Source organism: Moschus berezovskii, chromosome 1 (genome assembly GCF_049115385.1).
Source record: "Moschus berezovskii isolate FMDL1 chromosome 1, NW_MosBer_1.0, whole genome shotgun sequence".
NCBI classification, from domain to species: domain Eukaryota; kingdom Metazoa; phylum Chordata; class Mammalia; order Artiodactyla; family Moschidae; genus Moschus; species Moschus berezovskii.
The window spans coordinates 78,080,052-78,102,876 of NC_142460.1; the positions used below are offsets into that span (position 1 = coordinate 78,080,052).

Consider the following 22,825-nt stretch of genomic DNA (forward strand, 5'->3'; position numbering starts at 1 on the left):
ACCATACTGGAGGTGTATATGGTACAATCGCTAATCACAGACTTCTTTTCAAATTTCTGCTCTGCTTTTTACTAGCTATGAGGTTTTCCACAAAGTACTGAATTCACTCTTTACTCATTTGTAAATTGGAAATAATAGTACCTACCTTATATGATTACTGTGAAGATTACATAAGTTTATAACTGTACAGCATTTGTTATATAACAGCATACGGAAGCAATGCAATATCTCTTCACTGTTAAGATTATTTTTAAAAATCATGTGCTGCCTATTGTAAATGTAATCATGAACAAAATGGACACCAAAAGTTTTATTTAAGGCTGAGTTACATGGTTAAGTCTTTCTATGGTTAAATCCTTTAGAAAGGATTAAATCCTTTCTATTTGCTATTTTAAATCACTGAGGGCTTCCAGGATGAGTGAAAGGCAATGACACTTCACTGAGTGAATGACAAAAATCAACACTTGGTTCAAGAGCAACATTTAAAATACTTTTTTAATAGCATTTAATTTTCATAAAGTGAATCAAACCATTTTTTCCTAAGAGTAATATACAAACTATCCAGGTAGCATAAGCTTATTTTCTGGTTCTAAAACTAAAACTTACTCTAAGATATTCTGGGGTGTTTTAGATATTTTAAATAATATATATTTTAAATCCAGGAAAATTTGCAAATATATATATATGTATATATATAGAATGAAACAGTTGCAAAGTCCGAACTTCTTTCAGTGTGGCACCAAGAATATCCACATAGGATTCAACTCAAAGTTGCTCCCTCTTGAGGTAGGGAAAAGTGCTTCAAAAACAGGAGGCATCTCATGACAGCAGGGCCAGTACACGTGTCAGTCTTCTAAACAGCCTTGTCAATCATTTCTAAAAGAAATGGAAATGAAAGAAAACAAACAAAGGCAAAAGAACTCTGGAATCTTTCAACATTGACCCACAACCCAGAATAGGATGCCCTGGAGGGTCAGTTTTATTCCCACAAGAAATATCTGGTCCTTATTAATGACACCAAGGAAGGAAGCTGAGCAAGTGAACGTGAATCACTTGTCATCATAAGGGACGGTAGCATGATTCAAACTGGGAGTATGAATCCAAGAAACCCGTGGGGTCTGTTGAACTGGGTGTGGTAGTTTATGGACTATCAGGAGGAGGGTTTACCATTGTGGGAATAACTGACTGGAGTCATTATCACTTATTGAGTTTTGGCTTTGGCTATTACCACCTGGTGGCTCAGATAGTTAAGAATCTACCTGCAATGCAGGAGACCAGGGTTCTATCCTTGAGTTGGAAAGATCTCCCAGCTGAAGGGAATGGCAACCTACTCCAGTCTTCTTGCCTGGAGAATTCCATGGGTAGAGGAGCCTGGCATGCTACAGTTGCAAAGAGCTGGACACGACTAAGCAACTAACACATTCACTTTCACATTTCCTAACACTATGGATTTCTGAGTGTAAAGTGTGGTACAAAAGACAACAGACAACTTTCAAGTAATTTATACTTGAATAATTCTCAATGGTTTTACAATCATATTTTTCATTATGAGTAATAAAACCACATAAAATAAGAGAGGTAAATAAGACCATCCCTACTCTCTTTTTTCTTTTACATCATTTGGATTTATCTTTTCTGGCCTTGTTTACACTAAACATGTTATATGTACAATTTTGAATTCAGCTTTTACATTTTATGTTGGACTACTCAACCATAGTCGGAGAAGGCAATGGCAAGCCACTCCAGTACTCTTGCCTAGAAAATCCCATGGATGGAGGAGCCTGGTAGGCTGTAGTCCATGGGGTCGCTAAGGGTCGGACACAACTGAGCGACTTCACTTTCACTTTTCACTTTCATGCATTGGAGAAGGAAATGGCAACCCACTCCAGTGTTCTTGCCTGGAGAATCCCAGGGACGGGGGAGCCTGGTGGGCTTCCGTCTATGGGGTCACACAGAGTCGGACACGACTGAAGTGACTTAGCAGCAGCAGCAACTCAACCATAGTAGTATGACACTCCTTGTATTATGGATGTTCTGTAGTGAAATTATACATTTCTTCATTGTTGAACACTTTAGCTATTTAAAATTTTTTGTCACTAGAAATAGTAGTGTATTAGACATTTTGCACATTTGTCTACTTGTATACCTTGTATTACTTTCTTTGGATTGATTTTCAGAAGAGAAATCACTGAGGCAAACTGTGTGAGCATTTTTATGACTTTTGTTGACAAATTGCTTATCTACCAGCTAAATATGAGAAAACAAGTATCATTCTATTTTTATTTATTTCAAAGGAAATAATTCTACCACTTAATAAAAATAGTTCTTTAAAAAATGTCAATACTTTGTTGTTGTTTAGTTTTTTTGTTTTTTTTATTTTCTCCATATTTTGGGTACTGTCTTTTCCCTGAATTGGCTGTTCATAAGTTTGCCTGTTGGTATCATACTGTTTTCCTCATCATTTTGTACACATTTTCCCCTGGTAAAGATATTCATTGTGTTGCAAATAATTCTTTCAAATACCTTTTACATGGTGTATTGTTAGCCTTTATCTATTTTAAAATATGATCTTTGTCATAGGAAGTGGTATTCAACAGTTAATGTTTTTTAAATGGAGATAAAATGTTTATCTGAAGGTCATCTAAAGCACTTGTAAACACAAATATCTCCCCAGAGACACGGCATTTTGTACTGCCAACAGTCAGGTTGGTCTACTCATTGTTTCCTAAAAGTCTTGGTCTCTTGAGTCTTCTGTTCTAAGCATCAGCTTCTTTTCTCTCCAAAGACTTTGCTATGATCAGTAGCTACCAGTTTCTTTTGAATTCATTTAACTTCAGTTGACACTGTCCATCGTGTTTCTTGTATTGTCATTTAATTGCCTTCTGTGTGGTATGTTTTGTCTCCTTAATTAGAACATAAATTTTCGAACATGAAGTCATAGCTTATTGTCTGCTTATATCTTCCACATTACATGGCTACCTATAAAACAACCTACCAAACTGGGAGCAACTAGGGTTGCATGTGAGATTAAATGGCAGAATATAGAGAGGGAACCACGAGACTGTAGTTTCCAGAAATTCAGATAAAGGAATCTTATTTTAAAATTAATTTTCCAAATTAGAATTTAGAATTAGTGCCAGTAGGAGAATCTTCTGGCTAGTAGAAGGTGGTATAAGCCTATTATCACACAAAGGCAAATAAACTGCCTTCCTTCTATATCTCCAGGAACAGACATGCTCCCACTCATGTTGGGGAAACTGAACCAGCTTACCAGGCTTCCGTTCAGGTTTATTTGAGGCATTCTCATAGATGCTCTTATCCATCATGATCTTAGCAATTGATTTCGTAGGCTCTTGATTCTAAAAATGGAGATAGGAGTTAAAGTCAGACTGTTAATAAGATTTATAAAACAGAGCTGGTGTCAAATCTGGTCTATAGGTCAGGGGACCTATAGCTAGGACTCCTGGCAATGGCAGCACTGTGTGGGGACTAAAATGCTCTGTAAGGAGTGCCTTAATGTTGTGACAGGTTTTTCCAATGATGTAAAGGTAAAGCTACAGTTCTGGGCTGGTGGTAATCAGGGAAAACTTTGAGGGGAGAGGGAAGGGAGTTGGCTCAGAAACATAGCCAAGATTTAACATCAGGGAGAACAAGTATTTATTAAATTACAGAATTTGTTGATCTTCTCTGTATGTCTAACAAGCTGATGTTTCCACCATTTAATGGACTCTCACTTTCAAACTACTTCCTCTATATTAACAACTCTCATGCAAATCATTTTCTTTTTAATTAAGTAAAAGCAGCGATTTGGGGCATTATGTACTGGGAGAGCATTAGCTTTCCTGGCTCCTCCCTTCATTCCCCCAAAAACGCTATTAAGATAAATCCTACAAGCTTGGCAGCCTACCAAGGCTAAGGAGAAAGATGGCTTAATCAGTAAGCTGGAAGGAGCCATCTTATATTTTTATCTTAAGTGTCTTCCTCATCACTTTTTGTTTGTTTATTAACTGTAATTTCCCTTTGTTATTTCCTAGTCTTCAGCAGAAACTATGTTTGGGAGAATTAGAGGAGGTGACTATATTCATGGTTTTTTTTTTAAGAAAGTTAATATGGGAAGAGCAAAAGACATTTGGAGAAGCAGTTTACAATGTTAAGAAGCAGTGTCAAATATTTTGTAGTGTACCTCCCATTTCTTTAATCTCCGTAGCAGCACCATATGAAAGTGACTTATTATTTTATCTGTTTTATAGACAGGGAAAATGATGCTAAGGCAGGTTGAGAAATTTGTTCAAGGTCACATGGCTAATTGTGATGGAATCAGGAAGCAAACCTGAGACTTTCATGCTACTCCCCACACTCCCAATCCCTATGCTATTGGGTCAGCAGTTTGAGGCAACAAGCAACAACTAGGGAGGGTTTGAGGGAGAGCTTCCCCAGGAAGACTGTGAAACTCAAGGATAAACTGAACTTCCTGCGTTTCTGTAGAATGAGAACTTGTGTATTAAAGAAGTGTTGGGCTCTTCGAGACCTGAGAACTTGGACACATTTGAGTTAAAGACGGACATGAGAGAAACACCTTCAGTGTCCCTCATGGAACCTATAATAACCTTTCATTCAACATGTACTCGTGAAGCAAGTTTGGGGGACAAGGAGAATGTGTTTTGAGTTTGATGCCTTCTGCTAATAGAGTAAGTGGATTGAATCGATGTAAAACATCTTTAGCAATCAAATATACAATTTTCTGATGTATTCATTTGTAGCAGATATTTCTCATATTCTGTGTATTATAATTAGCATCGCCTGGGACAATACTACCAGCTTGGAAAAGACTAGAAATAAAAATAAATTCTCTACCTCACTTGAAACTCCCTAAAATCCAATCTACAGTTAAGCTGATGGAGATCTAGTGAGGTCCAGGTAGGCCGATGGAGATCTAGTGAGGTACAGGTGTCTCTAGGTATTTGCAGGGGCCTGGTTCTAGGACAGCACTCCCTCTTCCCACAAATACCAAAGTCAAGGGATGCGCAAGTCCCCTATATACAATGACACAGTACAGTCAGGGCCCAGGAGCCACATGTTCTGTGTTCTAGGATATGGAGAGCTGACTGTATTTTCATTCTATTTCTCAGTTTACCTGAGTACGTGTCTCTTCTTGAGGGAGATTTTCATTTGTTCCACTTTCACCTGCTTCAAATTGAGTCCATGTCTCTTCTGGAAGGGGATATTCACATGTTCTGGATTCAGTTCCTTCAGAATAGACTGTATTAATTCAAACACTGAAACAAACAACCTTATTAATTAGTCTAACTATCCAGTTCAACCAAGTTCAAGTCACTGTGATCTGAAATTGGTGGCAATTTCAGTTGGTAGGAAATGGGGCCACTTTAAAAAAAGAGATTAAAAGTCTTTTATTATAGAGACTGTGTAACAAATGTGCAGAAAGTTTGGAAAGTATAGAGACAAAATCATTTACTGTTCCACCATCCCCAAAGTACTTTTATATTAATATGTACTAAGCATGCCAGGCCCATTGATAAGCAATGGGAGTACATAAGAAAGCAAATGAGTGATGATCCGTGCTCTCGTGGAGAAGACGGATCAGCAAACACACGAACAAAAAAATACATGATGGGAAGATAGAACTGTGTGCATAATGGGCTATGGGAGCACATGGAAAGTGCAGTTCTGTGAATTCAGGATGTATCAGTGACGCTGAGATTTAAGGAATAAGAAGTTAACTCCATGGAATGGGGAGATGTGGGGACAAGCACTTTTAGAGGGTTCTAGGCAGAAGGACTGAGCGACTTTACTTTCACGTTTCACTTTCATGCATTGGAGAAGGAAATGGCAACCCACTCCAGTGTTCTTGCCTGGAGAATCCCAGGGACGGGGGAGCCTGGTGGGCTGCCATCTAGGGGGTCGCACAGAGTCGGACACGACTGAAGTGACTTAACAGCAGCAGCAACAGGCAGAAGGAAGAGAAGAAAATGCAAAGGTTCAGGAATGAGAGACCACGAGGTCTCTCACATTATGTGAACCATTAGCTGTTTGGTATGGCCACAGTTTAGATTGTGGGGAGGGCAGATGGCTGAAGAATGAGCAGATGATGAAGTTTCCCATACCACGTCCTGTTTCTGCTTAATGTGAAGATCAGTGGGGACCCATGGAATGACAGTATTGTGTTCACAGGGATTCAAAGGTTTATAATTGTAACATAATAAAGATAAAATTTGTTTAAAATTAGCAAGACAATGTTCTATCCGTGCTACTTTTACTTGACATGTATCATTGGTCTTTTCTAAGGTACTACCTGGGAAATTAATTGTTTAATGCTTATTAAGCATTCAACAGTGTTGAATAATGTGTTAATTTAATTAACCATTCATTTATCATTAGATATTTTGATAACTTCTGATTTCTATTCTTATAAATAATGCTTCGGTTCAGTTCAGTTCAGTCGCTCAGTCGTGTCCGACTCTCCACGACCCCGTGAATCACAGTACGCCAGGCCTCCCTGTCCATCACCAACTCCCGGAGTTCACTCAAACTCATGTTCATCGAGTCAGTGATGCCATCCAGCCATCTCATTCTCTGTCGTCCCTGTTTCCTCCCACCCTCAATCTCTCCTAGCATCAGACTCTTTTCCAGTGAGTCAACTCGTCGCATGAGGTGGCCAAAGTATTGCAGTTTCAGCTTCAGCATCAGTCCTTCCAATGAACACCCAGGATTGATCTCCTCTAGAATGGACTGGTTGGATCTCCTTGCAGTCCAAGGGACTCTCAAGAGTCTTCCCCAGCACCACAGTTCAAAAGCATCAATTCTTCGGCAATCAGCTTTCTTCACAGTCCAACACTCACATCCATACATGACCATGGGAAAAACCATAGCCTTGACTAGACGGACCTTGGTTGGCAAAGTAATGTCTCTGCTTTTTAATATGCTATCAAGGTTGGTCATAACTTTCCTTCCAAGAAGTAAGCGTCTTTTAATTTTCTGGCTGCAATCAGCATCTGCAGTGATTTTGGAGCCCAAAAAATAAAGTCTGACACTGTTTCCACTGTTTTTCCATCTATTTCCCATGAAGTGATGGGACCAGATGCCATGATCTTCGCTTTCTGAATGTTGAGCTTCAAGCCAACCTTTTCACTCTCCTCTTTCACTTTCATCAAGAGGCTTTTGAGTTCCTCTTCACTTTCTGCCATACGGGTGGTGTCATCTGCATATCTGAGGTTATTGATATTTCTCCCAGCAATCTCGATTCCAGCTGGTGCTTCTTCCAGCCCAGCATTCTTCATGATGTACTCTGCATATAAGTTAAATAAGCAGGGTGACAATATACAACCTTGATGTACTCCTTTTCCTATTTGGAACCAGTCTGTTATTCCATGACCAGTTCTGACTGTTGCTTCCTGATCTGCACACAGGTTTCTCAAGAGGCAGGTCAGGTAGTCTGGTATTCCCATCTCTTTCAGAATGTTCCACAGTTTATTGTGATCCACACAGTCAAAGGCTTTGGCATAGTCAATGAAACAGAAATAGATGTTTTTCTGGAACTCTCTTGCTTTCTCTAATTACCTTAATTACTTTTTTCTTGTTTAAATTAATTTTTTTTATTGAAGGATAGTTGCTTTACAGAATTTTGTTGTTTTATGTCAAACCTCAACATGAATCAGCCATGGGTATACATATATCCCCTCCTTTTTGAAACTCCCACCCATCTCCCTCTCCATCTCACCTCTCTAGGTTGATACAGAACCCCTGTTTGAGTTTTCTTAGCCATACAGCAAATTCCCATTGGCTAACTATTTTACATATGGTGATGTAAGTTTCCATGTTACTCTTTCCATACATCTCACCCTCTCCTCCCCTCTCCCCATGTCCATAAATCTATTCTCTATGTCTGTTTCTCCATTGCTCCCCTGTAAATAAATTTCTTCAGTACCATTTTTCTAGATTCCATATATATGCATTAGAATATGATATTTATCTTTCTCTTTCTGACTTCACTCTGTATAATAAGTTCTAGGTTCGTCCATCTCATTAAAACTGACTCAAATGTGTTCCTTTTTATGGCTGAGTAATATTTCATTGTGTATATATACCACAACTTCTTTATACATTCATCTGTCAATGGACATCTAGGTTGCTTCCATGTTCTAGCTATTGCAAATAGTGCTGCAATGAACAATGGGATACATGGGTATTTTTCAATTGTGATTTCCTCAGAGTATGTGCCTAGGAGTAGGATTGCTGGGTCATATGGTGGTTTTATTCCTAGTTTTTTAAGGAATCTCCATACTATCTTCCATAGTGGCTTTATCTATTTACATTATTACCAACAGTGCAAGAGCATTCCCTTTTCTCCACACCCTCTCCAGCATTTATTGAGTGTAGCCTTTTTGATGATAGCCATTCTAACTGGTGTGAGGTGATACCTCATTGTAGTTTTGACTTGCATTTCTCTAATAGTGAACAATGTTGAGCACCTTTTCATGTGTTTGTTTGTTAGCCATCTGTATGTCTTCTTTGGAGAAATGTCTGTTTAGGTCTTTTTCCCACTTTTTGATTGGGTTTGTTTGTTTTTCTGGTATTGAGTTGTATGAGCTGCTTGAATATTTTGGAAATTAATCCTTTGTCAGTTGTTTCATTTGCTATTATTTTCTCCCATTCTGAGGGATGTCTTTTCACCTTGCTTATAGTTTCCTTTGCTGTGTAAAAGCTTTTAAGTTTCATCAGGTCCCACTTGTTTACTTTTTTATTTTATTTTATTTATTTATTTTATTGGAGGCTAATTATTTTACAATATTATATTGGTTGGTTTTGCCATACATTGACATGAATCTGCCCCAGGTGTACACGAGTTCCCCTTCCTGAACCCCCCTCCCACCTCCCTCCTCCCCTTATCCTCCCTCTGCATCCCCATGCACCAGCCCCGAGCATCCTGTATCATGTGTCGAACCTGGACTGGTGGTTTGTTTCATATATGATAATATACATGTTTCAATGCCATTCTCTCAAATCATGCCACCCTCACCCTCTCCCACAGAGTCCAAAAGACTGTTCTATACACCTGTGTCTCTTTTGCTGTCTCGTATACAGGGTTATCATTACCATCTTTCTAAATTCCATATATATGCATTAGTATACTGTATTGGTGTTTTTCTTTCTGGCTTACTTTTGTTTTTATTTCCATTACTCGAGGAGGTGGGTCATAGAGGATCTTGCTTTGACTTATGTCATCATGTGTTCTGCCTATGTTTTCCTCTAAGAGTTTTATAATTTCTGGTCTTACATTTAGGCCTTTAATCCATTTTGAGTTTATCTTTGTGTAGCTGTGAAAAGAAGAGAAGCGAAAAGCAAAGGAGAAAAGGAAAGATATAAGCATCTGAATGCAGAGTTCCAAAGAACAACAAGGAGAGATAAGAAAGCCTTCCTCAGTGATCAATGCGAAGAAATAGAGGAAAACAACAGAATAGGAAAAACAAGAGATTTCTTCAAGAAAATTAGAGATTCCAAGGGAAGATTTCATGCAAAGATGGACTCGATAAAGGACAGAAATGGTATGGCCCTACCAGAAGCAGAAGATATTAAGAAGAGGTGGCAAGAATAAACAGAAGAACCGTACAAAAAAGATCTTCACGACGAAGATAATCACCATGGTGTGATCACTCACCTGGAACCAGACATCTTGGAATGTGAAGTCAAGTGGGCCTTAGAAAGCATCACTATGAACAAAGCTAGTGGAGGTGATGGAATTCCAGTTGAGCTATTTCAAATCTTGAAAGATGATGCTGTGAAAGTGCTGCACTCAATATGCCAGCAAATTTGGAAAACTCAGCAGTGGCCACAGGACTGGAAAAGGTCAGTCTTCATCCCAATCCCAAAGAAAGACAATGCCAAAGAATGCTCAAACTACTGCACAATTGCACTTGTCTCACACGCTAGTAAAGTCATGCTCAAAATTCTCCAAGCCAGGCTTCAGCAATATGTGAACTGTGAACTCCCAGATGTCCAAGCAGGTTTTAGAAAAGGCAGAGGCACCAGAGATCAAATTGCCAACATCCACTGGATCATGGAGAAAGCAAGAGAGTTCCAGAAAAACATCGATTTCTGCTTCATTGACTATGCCAAAGCCTTTGACTGTGTGGATCACAATAAACTGGAAAATTCTTCAAGAGATGGGAATACCAGACCACCTGACCTGCTTCTTGAGAAACCTGTATGCAGGTCAGGAAGCAACAGTCAGAACTGTACATGGAACAACAGACTGGCTCCAAATAGGAAAAGGAATACGTCAAGGCTGTATATTGTCACCTTGCTTATTTAACTTATATGCAGAGTACATCATGAGGAACGCTGGGCTAGAAGAAGCACAAGCTGGAATCAAGATTGCCGGGAGAAATATCAATAACCTCAGATATGCAGATGACACCACCCTTATGGCAGAAAGTGAAGAGGAACTCAAAAGCCTCTTAATGAAAGTGAAAGAGGAGAGTGAAAAGGTTGGCTTGAAGCTCAACATTCAGAAAACTAAGATCATGGCATCTGGTCCCATCACTTCATGGGAAATAGATGGAAAAACAGTGGAAACAGTGTCAGACTTTTCTGGGGGGGCTCCAAAATCACTGCAGATGCTGATTGCAGCCATGAAATTAAAAGACGCTTACTCCTTGGAAGGAAAGTTATGACCAACCTTGATAGTATATTAAAAAGCAGAGACATTACTTTGCCAACCAAGGTCCGTCTAGTCAGGCTATGGTTTTTCCTGTGGTCATGTATGGATGTGAGAGTTGGACTGTGAAGAAAGCTGATCACCGAAGAACTGATGCTTTTGAACTGTGGTGCTGAAGAAGACTCTTGAGAGTCCCTTGGACTGCAAGCAGATCCAACCAGTCCATTCTAGAGGCGATCAATCCTGGGTGTTCATTGGAAGGACTGAGGCTAAAGCTGAAACTCCAATACTTTGGCCACCTCATGCGACAAGTTGACTCACTGGAAAAGACTCTGATGCTGGGAAAGGTTGGGGGCGGGAGGAGAAGGGGACGACGGAGAATGAGATGGCTGGATGGCATCACCGACTCGATGGAGATGAGTTTGAGTGAACTCCGGGAGTTGGTGATGGACAGGGAGGCCTGGCGTGCTGTGATTCCTGGGGTCGCGGAGAGTCAGACACGACTGAGCGACTGAACTTAACTGATGGTGTTAAGAAGTGTTCTAATTTCATTCTTTCACATGTAGCTATCCAGTTTTCCCAGAACCTTTTATTGAAGAGAGTGTCTTTGCCCCATTGTGTATTCTTGCCTCCTTTGTCAAAAATAAGGTACCCATAGGTGCATGGGTTTATTTCTGAGCTTTCTATCTTGTTCCATTGGTCTATATTTCTGTTTTTGTACCAGTACCATACTGTCTTGATGACTGTAGCTTTGTAGTATAATCTGAAGTCAGGAAGGTTGATTCCTCCAGCTCCATTCTTCTTTCTCAAGACTGCTTTGACTTCATGGTCTTTTATGTTTCCACATGAATTGTGAAATTTTTATTCTAGTTCTGTGAAAAATGCCATTGGTAATTTGATAGGGATAACATTGAATCTGTAGATTGCATTTGGTAGTATAGTAATTTCACAATATTGATTCTTCCTACCCAGGAACATGGAATATCTCTCCATCTGTTTATGTCATCTTTGATTTCTTTCATTAGTGTCATAATTTTCAGTGTACAGTTCTTTTGTCTCCTTCAGTTCAGTTCAGTGCAGTTGCTCAGTCGTGTCCAACTCTTTGCGACCCCATGAATCACAGCACGCCAGGCCTCCCTGTCCATCACCAACTCCTGGAGTTCACTCAAACTCATGTCCATCGAGTCCGTGATGCCATCCAGCCATCTCATTCTCTGTCGTCCCCTTCTCCTCCTGCCCCCAAACCCTCCAATCATCAGAGTCTTTTCCAGTGAGTCAACTCGTCTCATGAGGTGGCCAAAGTATTGGAGTTTCAGCTTTAGCATCATTCCTCCCAATGAACACCTAGGATTGATCTCCTTTAGAATGGACTGGTTGGATCTCCTTGCAGTCCAAGGGACTTAGGTGAGTGTATTCCTAGGTATTTAATTCTTTTCGTTGCAGTGGTGAATGAGATTGAGCCCTTAATTGCTCTTTCTGATTTTTCTTTGTTAGTATATAGAAATGCAAGTGATTTCTGCATATTGATTTTGTATCTTGCAACTTTGCTAAATTCACTGATTAGCTCTACTAATTTTCTGAGACTACCTTTAGGGTTTTCTATGTCATGTCATCTGCAAACAGTGAGAGTTTTACTTATTTTCTGATCTGGATTCCTTTTATTTCTTTTTCTTCTCTGATTGCTGTAGCTAGGACTTGCAGAACTATGTTGAATAATAGTGGTGAAAGTGGACACCCTTGCCTTGTTCCTGATTTTAGGGGAATGCTTTCAATTTTTGACCATTGAGAATAATGTTTGCTCTAAGTTTATCATATATGGCCTTTACTATGTTGAGGTAGGTTCCTTCTATGCCCATTTTTTGAAAGTTTTAATCATAAATGGATGCTGAGTTTTGTCAAAGTTTTTTTCTGCATGTATTGAGATTTTCATATGGTTTTTATCTGTCAATTTGTTAATATGGTGTATCACATTGATTGATTTGCATATATTGAAGAATCCTTGCATCCCTGGAATAAATCCAACTTGATCATGGTGTATGAGCTTTTTGATGTTTTGCTAAATTCTGTTTGCTAAAATTTTGTTGAGGATTTTTGCATCTATGTTCATCAGTGATATCAGCCTATAGTTTTCTTTTAAGTGTTGTCTTTTTCTGGTTTTGGTATTAGAGTGATGGTGGCCTTTTAGAATGAGTTTGGAAGTGTTCCTTCCTCTGCAATTTTTTGAAAGAGTTTCAGAAGGATAGGCATTAGCTCTTCTCTAAATGTTTGATAGAATTCTCCTGTGAAACCATCTGGTCCTGGGCTTTTGTCTTTTGGGAGATTTTTTATCACAGCTTCAATTTCAGTGCTTGTAATTGGGTTCTTCATAATTTCTATTTCTTCCTGGTTCAGTCTTGGAAGATTCAACTTTTCTAAGAATCTGTTCATTTCTTCCAGATTATCCATTTTATTGCCATATAGTTGTTCATAATAATCTTTTATAATCTTTTGTATTTCTGCATTGTCTGTTGTAACCTCTCCTTTTTCATTTCTACCTTTGTTGATTTGACTCTTCTCTCTTTTTTTCTTGATAAGTCTGGCTAATGGTTTGTCAATTTTATTTATCTTCTCAGAGAACCAGCTTTAGTTTTATTAATCTTTACTATTGTACAGACATTTTGATAACTTCTAATTTTTATTCTTATAAATAATGCTTAATTAACTTAATTACTTTTTTGCTTTATTTACAATAAATGTCTAGAAATTATATTATTATTTATTTTTATTGAGATATAATTGACATATTTAGAAATTACATTATTTAAGCAAGGGATATAAGCACTTTTAGGGCTTTTGGAATCCTGTGATAAACTTATTTGATCAATTTGTACTGGTGTCAAGATAAGAATGTATATCAGAAAAACTACATTTTAAAAAGTTTTTGAATTTATTTTTAATTGGAGGATAATTGCTTTGCAATGTTGTGTTGGTTTCTGCATTCAACAACATGAATCAGGCGTAAGTATACATAAATCTCCCTTTCTCTTAAACCTCTCTCCCACTCACTATATTTTTTGACCTTTAGTCATTATAATTCTTTAAAAATCTCATGAATGAAATGGGCTAATATTTAATTTCTGTTTTTTTAAATATTAGTAATGTTGAACTTTTGTCTACATTTTGTTTTCAATAAAACTTTTCTTCCATGAACTCTCCTTTGTTGATCTCTTGATTGGTAATATTTTTATCAACACAGAATTTTAAAATTAATTTCTGTAATCCTAAATTTAAAACAATCTCTCCTTCAGAGAAATGAAAAATATTAAAGAATATCTATTCCATAATTCAAATATAACTCAATTTTTAAAACTATCTCAAATTTATTTTCCAAATTTTAATCAATAGCTTAAAGCAGTTATTAAATAATCATTTATATTATGATTCAGTTTCATTCATGCAAGATTTGTATGGAGAATAGGCTTATAATAAGGTTATTTATTCAGTTCTATGATTTATATCTCTGTTATTCAGACAACACAACAACATTTTCATCATTACTGCTATATAAAATATTTTAACTTTTAGAAAGAACTAGAAATTTCCTCATCAATCTTTTCTTCATACTATTTTTATACACTTATAATGTTTATAATATATGATACCTATTATAGTTATGTATTTATTTTATAGATTAAATATAAGATAATTTATAACTATAATTTAGGTATTCTCAGTCATAATTCACACATGGATATCAAATATGGCAGTTAAAAGGATTCCTCAATACTTTAGGCAGAGTGCATACAAGTTTCCAAATACTATAGGACTGTTTCATAAAAGAAAACTAAATTCCCAATTATTCAAAGAATTCTAACTTACATACCTGATGCTGTTGGATCAGCTGGTTTATGTGAAGCTATATACTTTCTAGTGTTCCACCTGAATCTTTTCGAATAAATTGAAGTTTGAACAATTGTTACCTTTGTGAAATCTTCAGTGCCTTGTATCTGAAAATCGACAGATAACAAGCTAATTTCTAAGTAAAAATCTAACAATTAAATGTTCTCTAATAAGCAACTATCTCAGACCCTCTCTAAATATCTGGGCCTGAAAATTGACATTGTAAACAGATATTGAAGTGAAGTGAAGTGAAAGTCGCTCAGTTCTGTCTGACTCTTTGCAACCCATGGACTGTACAATCCATGGAATTCTCCAGGCCAGAATACTGGAAAGGGTAGCTTTTCCCTTCTCCAGGGGATCTTCCCAACTCAGGGATTGAACCCAGGTGTCCCGCATTGCAGGTGGATTCCTTACCATCTGAGCCACCAGGGAAGCCCAAACAGACATTCAGTTCAGTTCAGTCGTTTAGTCGTGTCCGACTCTTTGTGACCCATGAATCACAGCACGCCAGGCCTCCCTGTCTATCACCAACTCCCGGAGTTCACTCAAACTCCTGTCCATTGAGTCAATGATGCCATCCAGCCATCTCATTCTCTGTCGTCCCCTTTTCCTCCTGCCCCCAATCCCTCCCAGCATCAGAGTCTTTTCCAGTGAGTCAGCTCTTCGCATGAGGTGGCCAAAGAACTGGAGTTTCAGCTTTAGCATCAGTCCTTCCAAGGAACACCCAGGACTGATCTCCTTTAGAATGGACTGATTGGATCTCCTTGCAGTACAAGGGACTCTCAAGAGTCTTCTCCAGCACCACAGTTCAAAAGCATCCATTCTTCGGTGATGAGCTTTCCTCACAGTCCAACTCACATCCATACATGACCACGGGAAAAACCATAGCCTTGACTAGACGGACCTTTGTTGGCAAAGTAATGTCTCTGCTTTTTAATATGCTATCTAGGTTGGTCACAACTTTCCTTCCAAGAAGTAAGCGTCTTTCAACTTCATGGCTGCAATCAGTATCCGCAGTGCTTTTGGAGCCCAAAAAAATAAAGTCTGACACTGTTTCCCCACCTATTTCCCAAGAAGTGATGGGACCAGATGCCATGATCTTAGTTTTCTGAATGTTGAGTTTCAAGCCAACTTTTTCACTCTCCTCTTTCACTTTCATCAAGAGGCTCTTTAGTTCTTCTTCACTTTCTGTCATAAGGGTGGAGTCATCTGCATATCTGAGGTAATTGATATTTCTCTGGGCAATCTTGATTCCAGCTGGTGCTTCCTCCAGCCCAGCATTTCTCATGATGTACTCTGCATATAAGTTAAATAATCAGGCTGACAATATATAGCCTTGGCGTACTCCTTTTCCTATTTGGAACCAGTCTTGTTCCATGTACAGTTCTAACTGTTGCTTCCTGACCTGTATACAGGTTTCTCAAGAGGCAGGTCAGGTGGTCTGGTATTCCCATCTCTTGAAGAATTTTCCAGTTTATTGTGATCCACACAGTCAAAGGCTTTGGCATAGTCAATGAAGCAGATGTTTTCTGGAACTCTCTTGCTTTTTCTATGATCCAGCGGATGTTGGCAATTTGATCTCTGGTGCCTCTGCCTTTACTAAAACCAGCTTGAACATCTGGGAGTTCACGGTTCACATATTGCTGAAGCCTGACTTGGGGAATTTTGAGCATGCCTTTACTAGCATGTGAGATGAGTGCAATTGTGCGGTAGTTTGAGCATTCTTTGGTATTGCCTTTCTTTGGGATTGGAATGAAGACTGACCTCTTCCAGTCCTGTGGCCACTGCTGAGTTTTCCAAATTTGCTGGCCTATGGAGTGGAGCACTTTCACACCATCATCTTTCAAGATTTGAAATAGCTCAACTGGAATTCCATCACCTCCACTAGCTTTGTTCCTAGTGATGCTTTCTAAGGCCCACTTGACTTCACATTCCAAGATGTCTGGCTCAAAGTCAGTGATCACAATATCATGATTATCTTGGTCATAAAGATCTTTTTTGTACAGTTCTTCTGTGTATTCTTGCCACCTCTTCTTAATATCTTCTACTTCTGTTAGGTCCATACCATTTCTGTCCTTTGTCGAGCCCATTTTGCATGAAATATTCCCTTGGTATCTCTAATTTTCTTGAAGAGATCTCTTGTCTTTCCTATTCTGTTGTTTTCCTCTATTTCTTTGCCTTGATCGCTGAGGAAGGCTTTCTTATCTCTCCTTGTTATTCTTTGGAAGTCTACATTCAGATGCTTATATCTTTCCTTTTCTCCTTTGCTTTTCGCTTCTCTTCTTTTCACAGCTATTTGTAAGGCCTCCTCAGACAGCTAAATACTTGGATATGTTAGTTTTGTGAAAGTCAATATTTGATATACTCTCACCGATTTTGAATTATTTTGTTCATTTTTATTACAAATGAGAAAAATAGGGAAGACTTAATCATCCATGACCCTTTAAAATATCTCCCAGAGTATTTTTCTATGTGGCAGAAAGAAAGTCTGAATGTCAATGGATTTCAAGACTTCTTCCAATCCAAACCCACAGTGAGGAGAACTTTATGCCCAGGACAGTAGACAGAGTTGGGCAGGTTTGGGCTGCCTAAAGAATCTCTTTCTTGGTTATCTAAATTCCCAACTCAGCATCCCTAACTAAGCTCTATTATCACGTATTTAGGAATAGAGGTGGGGAGTACCATAGTTAAGAATAATGTTTCACTTCTCACTGGCTCTCAGATTAGTGGTATCCACGTGGAAAACTTTCTTATGACCATTTCTCAGCTCAGGATTCCTCTTACCTCCAACATATTTTTCTTGTGTCCCATATTTACCTTTTAAGCACTTCTATCATAACTGGACATGGAACAACAGACTGGTTCCAAATAGGAAAAGGAGTATGTCAAGGCTGTATATTGTCACCCTGCTTATTTAACTTCTATGCAGAGTACATCATGAGAAACGCTGGGCTGGAGGAAGCACAGGCTGGAATCAAGATTGCCGGGAAAAATATCAATAACCTCAGATATGCAGATGACACCACCCTTATGGCAGAAAGTGAAGAAGAACTAAAGAGCCTCTTGATGAAAGTGAAAGAGGAGAGTGAAAAAGTTGGCTTGAAACTCAACATCAGAAAACTAAGATCATGGCATCTGGTCCCATCACTTCATGGGGAAAACATAGATGGGGAAACGGTGGAAACAGTGTCAGGCTTTATTTTTCTGGGCTCCAAAATCACTGCAGATGGTGATGGCAGCCATGAAGTTGAAAGACACTTACTCCTTGGAAGGAAAGTTGTGACCAACCCAGATAGCATATTAAAAAGCAGAGACATTACTTTGCCAACAGAAGTCCATCCAGTCAAGGCAATAGTTTTTCCAGTCGTCATGTATGGATGTGAGAGTTGGACTCTAAAGAAAACTGAGCGCAGAAGAATTGATGCTTTTGAACTGTGATGTTGGAGAAGACTCTTGTCCCTTGGACTGCAAGGAGATCCAACCAGTCCATCCTAAAGGAGATCAGTCCTGGGTGTTCACTGGAAGGACTGATGTTGAAACTGAAGCTCCAATACTTTGGCTACCTGATGCGAAGAGCTGACTCATTGGAAAAGACCCTGATGTTGGGAAAGATTGAGGGCAGGAGGAGAAGGGGACGACAGAGAATGAGATGGCTGGATGGCATCACCGACTCGATGGACATGAGTTTGAGTGAACTCTGGTAGTTGGCGATGGACAGGGAGGCCTGGCGTGCTGCGGTTCATGGGATTGCAAAGAGTTGGACATGACTGAACAACTGAACTGAACTGATCATAACTGTAAACATTTATGTATCTATTTTTATATATTTCTTTTTGCTTAGTTGAGAGATCTCTTGAGGGCAAGTTGCAAGACTCATTTGATCACTTGAGCATCTAGCACTGTTTCTGTCATAGTTGCCTAAAAATTATGCTTACTTTAATTAACTCTAGGTCTCTCTTTCAATTTGCTTTCTTTATCAGTATTTTATGTGTCCTCTGATTTCCCAGACATGTACCTCTCTTACTCTACACCAGGACACACACATACACACACAAACACAGACATATACTATGATATTCCTTCACTGTCTCTTTCTTCTTATGGCACAGCTTTTCATTTTAATTGGGCTTCCCTGGAGGCTCAGACAGTAAAGAAACTGCCTGCAATGCAGGAGACCCAGGTCCTGGAGAAGGGAATGGCTACCCACTCCAGTATTCTTGCCTGGAGAATTCCATGGACAGAGGAGCCTGGTGGGCTACATCCATGGGGTTGCAAAGAGTTGGACATGACTGAACAACTAAAGCACACACCTAAGTCAACAGCTTAAATATGAGAAAGTCCTTCATTTTTACATTCACTTTCAAAGTAACTGAAGAAATACTAGTAATACTCACTTCAGCTTAGGACTGAAAGAACCTTTTACAGCACTGTTGATATAATCCAGAGAGAGTAGTCCTGCAATATGTACATGAACTGAATAGGTCCTCTTTTGCTATTTACATTTTTACCAAAATCTAACTGTGGTCAAAATGTATAGCTTGGCCTGATTCATTGATAGTGAATAGGAACAGGTTGATGTTTGGGCTATCCAGTGCTAAAGCAATCAGTGAACTTGGAGTGTGTGTGTTGTGTGTGCCTTCATGGAGTGGTAGGGGAATGGGAGAGAATGGGAAGGTGGAAAAGTGACACTTTTTCTACTATTAACTCATTGAACAAATGGAATATTGACCTGAAGATATGAATCAATATTTCTTTACCTGATGACATGTTATAGGAATTAAGAAAGGAGCCTTATAAGCTTTTCGTAACTGACAATCTTCCACAGCTCCATGGATGAGGATGACATAAATTACTGTCTCATCATAGATATCGGTTTTGGTGTTCTTTGGTATATCTTTTACATAAATGTTACTGAGTTTTAATTGCATCTTGTAATTCCAATCCTATAAGAAAAATACAATTTTGTAGTCTATTGTTTATAAAGATTAATATAAATTCCCAAATAGTTAATTTCTAACAATACTTTAGTTCATTTTTATTCAGAGAGAAGGACAATTTCACATAAGCACCTCTTACCTCATAAGATAAATGTTCCCTGATTTTTTTGGCAGTAATAGAAAGTCCAAGTTTTAGCCACATTCTGTATTCAATGTGAGGATAAAATTGTTCAAAAGCTTCATACAAGTGATTTTTAGGGATAAAACATGTCTGGAAAAAAGAGGATATCAACTTACTATTTCATTCTGTGCATTCATGATTCAATGAAATGAAATTTTCTCTTATATACATGTAACATTAAAGCTAATAATATTTAAATTATGCAGATTCATTTTATTGCCTGGAAACCTAATAAAATGTATCTATTTAGTAAATATTTATGCAATCTTGTCATATATTAAGTATTAAAAGGCTGTATGATTTAATGAGACTTCTTTATTATTCTTATAGATTCTGAAAAAAATAGAAAACAAAGAATCAAAGATCATTTAACCTTTTAAACTAAAGACATAAGTATTTCTAAAAGCATTATTTGGGGGAAGCAAATGTTTTGTTCAGTAATAAAATTCTGATACTAACAATGATTAGACTACTGACTCTTAGGAATAAGCTGTTATGAAGACACAAGAGATTGTGTTTGTTGGTTTTAAATTCTCTTGGTAATCAGCCATGAGTAGGTTTGCTGAGTACTATAGTAAATGTGTATTTATAATAAACTGATAAACTGTTTTCAGATGAGGCTGTAACATTTACCCTTTAACTAGCCACGTATGAGAATTTCAGTTGCTTAACATCCATGCTAATACTTCGTGTTCAATCTATGTATTTTTAGCCAATGTAATATGTATATAGTGATACCTTATCATGATTTTAATTTGCGTTTCTCTGAGCACTAATGATATTGAGCATCTTCTTCATATGCTTATGGGCCATTTGTATATTCTTTTATGAAGTATTTGTTCAAATCCATTGCCCAATTTTAAATCCTGAAGCATAGTTGATTTACATGTTTTATTAGTTTTGGGTGTACAACATAGTGATCCAATATTATTATAGATTATACTCCATTTAAAGTTATTGCAAAGTATTGACTCTATGCCCTGTGCTGTACAATATATCCTTCACACATGGTAATTTGTACCTCATAAGCCCCAAGCAAGAATACTGAAGTTGGTTGCCCTATTTTGTCCTACTCCCTTTCCTCTCCCTACTGATAGCCACTACTTTGTTTTCCATTTCTGTAAATCTGTTTCTGTTTTGTCATATTAACTTGTTTTATTTTTTAGATTCCACATAAAAGTGATAACTTACAGTATTTGTCTTTCTATATTATTTCATTAAATATAATACCCTCCAAGTCCATCCATGTTATTGCAAATAGCATAATTTCATTCTTTTTTGGTTTAGTAATACTATATATACATACATATATGTATATATATATCTCAAATCTTCTTTATCCGTTCATTTGTTGATGGACATTTCAGTTGCTTTCACATCTTGACTGTTATAAGTACTACTACTGTGAATATGGGGGAACATGGATCTTTTCATGCTGGGAGCCAGCACGCAAGATCCCACCCATGACAAGGTCATGAGGAGAAGACCTGACGAGCAAGGCAAATCAGGACTTCAGGGATTTCACAAAGCTGCCTCGGCGCTCACCTTAAAGATGATATCTGTCTTTCTGATGCTTGTCTTTCTGACTGCTCCTTAATTTCTGTAACACAGGCAGAAGGCCTTCCCCAATCTCTTTCAACTTGTTTATGCCCTTGGCACTAATGCACATGATTGCTCACAACACCTTAATCATAAATAGCATAAAGAACCTGATCACACAAAAAGCCCTAATAGGTGCAGAGCCCTTTGCAGTGTGAAGAAGCCCTATTAGAAAACATAAAAAATATTATTCTAAAAGTTGTTACTGAATCAAAGTTTGCTTGCTGTGTTTTTGCTCTTGATGTAACAACTATTGTTGAAATAGTTAGAATTTAGAAAAATAAGAGTTTAGCCCTAGTGTAGAAACAATAAGACAATTGTTAATATTTAACCAGGAGTGCTAGGCAGAGGCTGCCTCACCGGAGCCGCAGAGTCTGTGTGTAGTAACTAGAAAGAACTGACCATTGTGTTAAATTTCTACTATGCTGCAACCTGCTGAACCTTTACTCTATGAGATTACAACTTTTCTGTTTAGCTCAAGGCAAGTGGAAAAATAAGAATAACTTACCAAAAAATGGCTTTGCATTCATCTAGCTTGCAAGAAAAGGTCATAAGATGTTAACAGGCCCCAAGGCCAGAAGATAATGTACAAAATCTACTATAGATAAGACTCTCATAAACAAAGAAGTGTGTGGGTAACATTCTGGTTTTGTAAAGGGCAAGCTGACGTAATGTTGAGCTGACTTTGTTCACTCCCCTTTAGAATTGTACTAGTTTAGGGTATATAAACACTGATGTAAAAAAATAAAGCAGTCTTGATTTTGCACCCAACCAAGACTCAACTCGCTTTCTTTTCTTCGCCGACGCCGCTCATCCTGAGGGTATCCCTGGACTCTGCAGAGGCTGGACCCTGGCATTTTCAAATTCATGTTTTTATTTTCTTCACATACCTATCTAAGAGCAGAACTCCTGGATCATATGATAGCTGTATTTTTAGTTTTTTTGAGCAACCTCCATATTGTTTTTCATAGTGGCACAAATTTACATTCCTGCGAATAGTGTAGGTTAGTGGTGGTGTTGCTTAGTCATTAAGTCATTTCTGACTCTTTTGTGACCCCATGTCTGCAGCCTGCCAGGATCCTCTGTCCATGGGATTTCCCAAGTAAGAATACTGGAATGGGTTGCCACTTCCTTCTTCAGGGGATCTTTCTGACCCAAGGCTCAAACCTGCGTCTCTGGCATTGGCAGGTGGATTATTTACTACTGAGCCACCAGGGAGACCTCGGAGGGTTCCTTTCATCCACATCCTCACCAATATTTGTTATTTGTAGACTTTTGGATTATATCCATTCTGACAGAGGTGAGATGATAACTCACTGTGATATTGATTTGCATTTCTCTGATATTTACCAATGATGAGCATCTTTTCATGTGCCTGTTGACCTTCTGTATATCTTATTTGGAAAAATATCTATTCAGGACTTCTGCCCATTATGTAATTGAGTTGTTTTGATATTGAGTTGTATGAACTGTTTATGTGTTTTGGATATTAATCTGTTATTGGTCATGCAATTTGCAAATATTTTCTACTGATCAATAGGATACCTTTTTATTTTG

General features: G+C 38.1%; 1 protein-coding gene across 1 annotated transcript in view; it reads right to left on the reverse strand.

Annotated features, from left to right (window-relative positions):
* Positions 1-853: 853 nt before the first annotated feature.
* SLC9C1 (solute carrier family 9 member C1) overlaps positions 854-22,825 on the reverse strand; it is a 113,194-nt gene continuing 91,222 nt past the window's right edge. The window contains exons 23-28 of the mRNA XM_088840442.1: positions 19,628-19,759; positions 19,309-19,494; positions 14,535-14,658; positions 5,135-5,247; positions 3,272-3,359; positions 854-876 (exon numbers count right to left, since the gene is read on the reverse strand). Of these exons, the coding sequence (XP_088696568.1) occupies positions 854-876; positions 3,272-3,359; positions 5,135-5,247; positions 14,535-14,658; positions 19,309-19,494; positions 19,628-19,759 (666 nt within the window). The remainder of the gene's footprint in view (positions 877-3,271; positions 3,360-5,134; positions 5,248-14,534; positions 14,659-19,308; positions 19,495-19,627; positions 19,760-22,825) is intronic.